At 39.4% G+C, this 1,405-nt stretch overlaps 1 protein-coding gene across 1 annotated transcript in view; it reads right to left on the bottom strand.

The window, feature by feature from the left end:
• The window catches only part of TASP1 (taspase, threonine aspartase, 1), a 476,835-nt gene extending 476,318 nt beyond the window's left edge, over positions 1 to 517 (bottom strand). The window contains exon 1 of the mRNA XM_006865621.1: positions 299 to 517. Coding sequence (XP_006865683.1) covers positions 299 to 443 — 145 coding nt within the window. The 5' untranslated portion in view covers positions 444 to 517. The remainder of the gene's footprint in view (positions 1 to 298) is intronic.
• Positions 518 to 1,405: the final 888 nt, after the last annotated feature.

Below are 1,405 nucleotides of genomic sequence, written 5' to 3'. Positions count from 1 at the left end.
GTTTCATTCTGCTGTGTATCAATGGCACTTAACAACAACAAATATGCTTATTACTTTATGGGTCGCAAAAGCAAATATGCATGAGGAAAATGAGCATGGCCTAGGAGAACCGCCAGAAAATGCCCTAAATGGAAGTAAGAGAGGTTTCTCACTCTATACAGCTAAGTCAATCTCTGATTTCAACTCTGCTTTCAGTTTGTATCTTCTAAGAAGTGAAAATCAATTCTCAGTATACTTCAAGACAAGGGGGGGAAAACTAGCAGTAGTTCATCTTCGTACACACCCACTTTGGGCTTACCTGCGTGCACCAGCACAAAGCCCCCTCGTTTCTCTTTTTGGGACTGCTTTGTTTCCAACTCTTTGGCTGTTACTTTAACAGCCGAAACCTGAGGTGACTTGGAAGGCAGTCCTTCTCCTGAACTCATCCCCTTCTCCATGGTCATTCTCCGAGATTACCATCTTCTAATCGGAAAAGAGCATACTTCCATCCAAAAGTAATTTCAGGAGAGGAATTACCCTAGAGAAAAACCAACAAAAATTGTAATGTATTTCATTCCACCAAGGTACAAGTAGGTAATAAAAATTCAGGCAAAATTAACTTTAAAAAAACAAACCCATATTTCTAAAGTTATTTATTTGGGTGACACAAAGAATTTTTTTATAATTAGAATTTAAATCTCTCTGATAACTTAGTGTATAACCACTATTAAAATAAAATTCCCAGACCCAGATGCTGAGAATGCCATATTCTAAAAGATAACATTCCCAAAGAGATTAGCCTTAAAGAAGCACTGGAACTCCTCTATAGCTGTCATCTCCTCTCCTGGTCGAGAGATAAAACTTACAGCTACAATAGGAACTTTTGTTACATAAAACTTAAAGTTAATTAGACAAGCTTTCTTGTTTCCTCTCATAGTACAAGGAGTCCTGGTGTAGAGCTGCCGGATAAGCACTGGACTGCTAACCACAAGGTTGGTGGTTCAAACCCACCCAGCCACTCCTCGGAAATCCTATGCAGGGTCGCTGTGAGCCAGAACTTATTCAGTAGCACTTAACAACAACAACCACCACGTTGAACAGCAAGCCAATGGTTCAAACCCACCAGCAGCTCCACAAAAACCCTCATACAGGGTAGCGATTAGTGGGAATTAATGCAACAGCACTAACAACACTTTGAAGTAATCCTCAAAATAATTTAAATATCACCTTTTACTCCTTCCATACAAAATGCTAAACATATCTGGAGTATTCCAGAAACACAGGTGGTACTGGCAACATCACTGAGGCTTGAGATTAAAAAAAAAAAATCAGACCAATGCTCCATACTTCAATTGTTAAAGCACACGTGTTAACTGCAGTGCAAAGATTTGCTTGGTGTAGCTCTTCTAGCCCTAGTCTTTGTAAC

The sequence above is a fragment of the Chrysochloris asiatica genome, unplaced genomic scaffold (genome assembly GCF_000296735.1).
Source record: "Chrysochloris asiatica unplaced genomic scaffold, ChrAsi1.0 scaffold00080, whole genome shotgun sequence".
Taxonomy (NCBI): Eukaryota; Metazoa; Chordata; class Mammalia; order Afrosoricida; family Chrysochloridae; genus Chrysochloris; species Chrysochloris asiatica.
The sequence above is the reverse complement of the archived record's forward strand: the minus strand, read 5'-3'. Positions and strand labels throughout refer to the sequence as shown.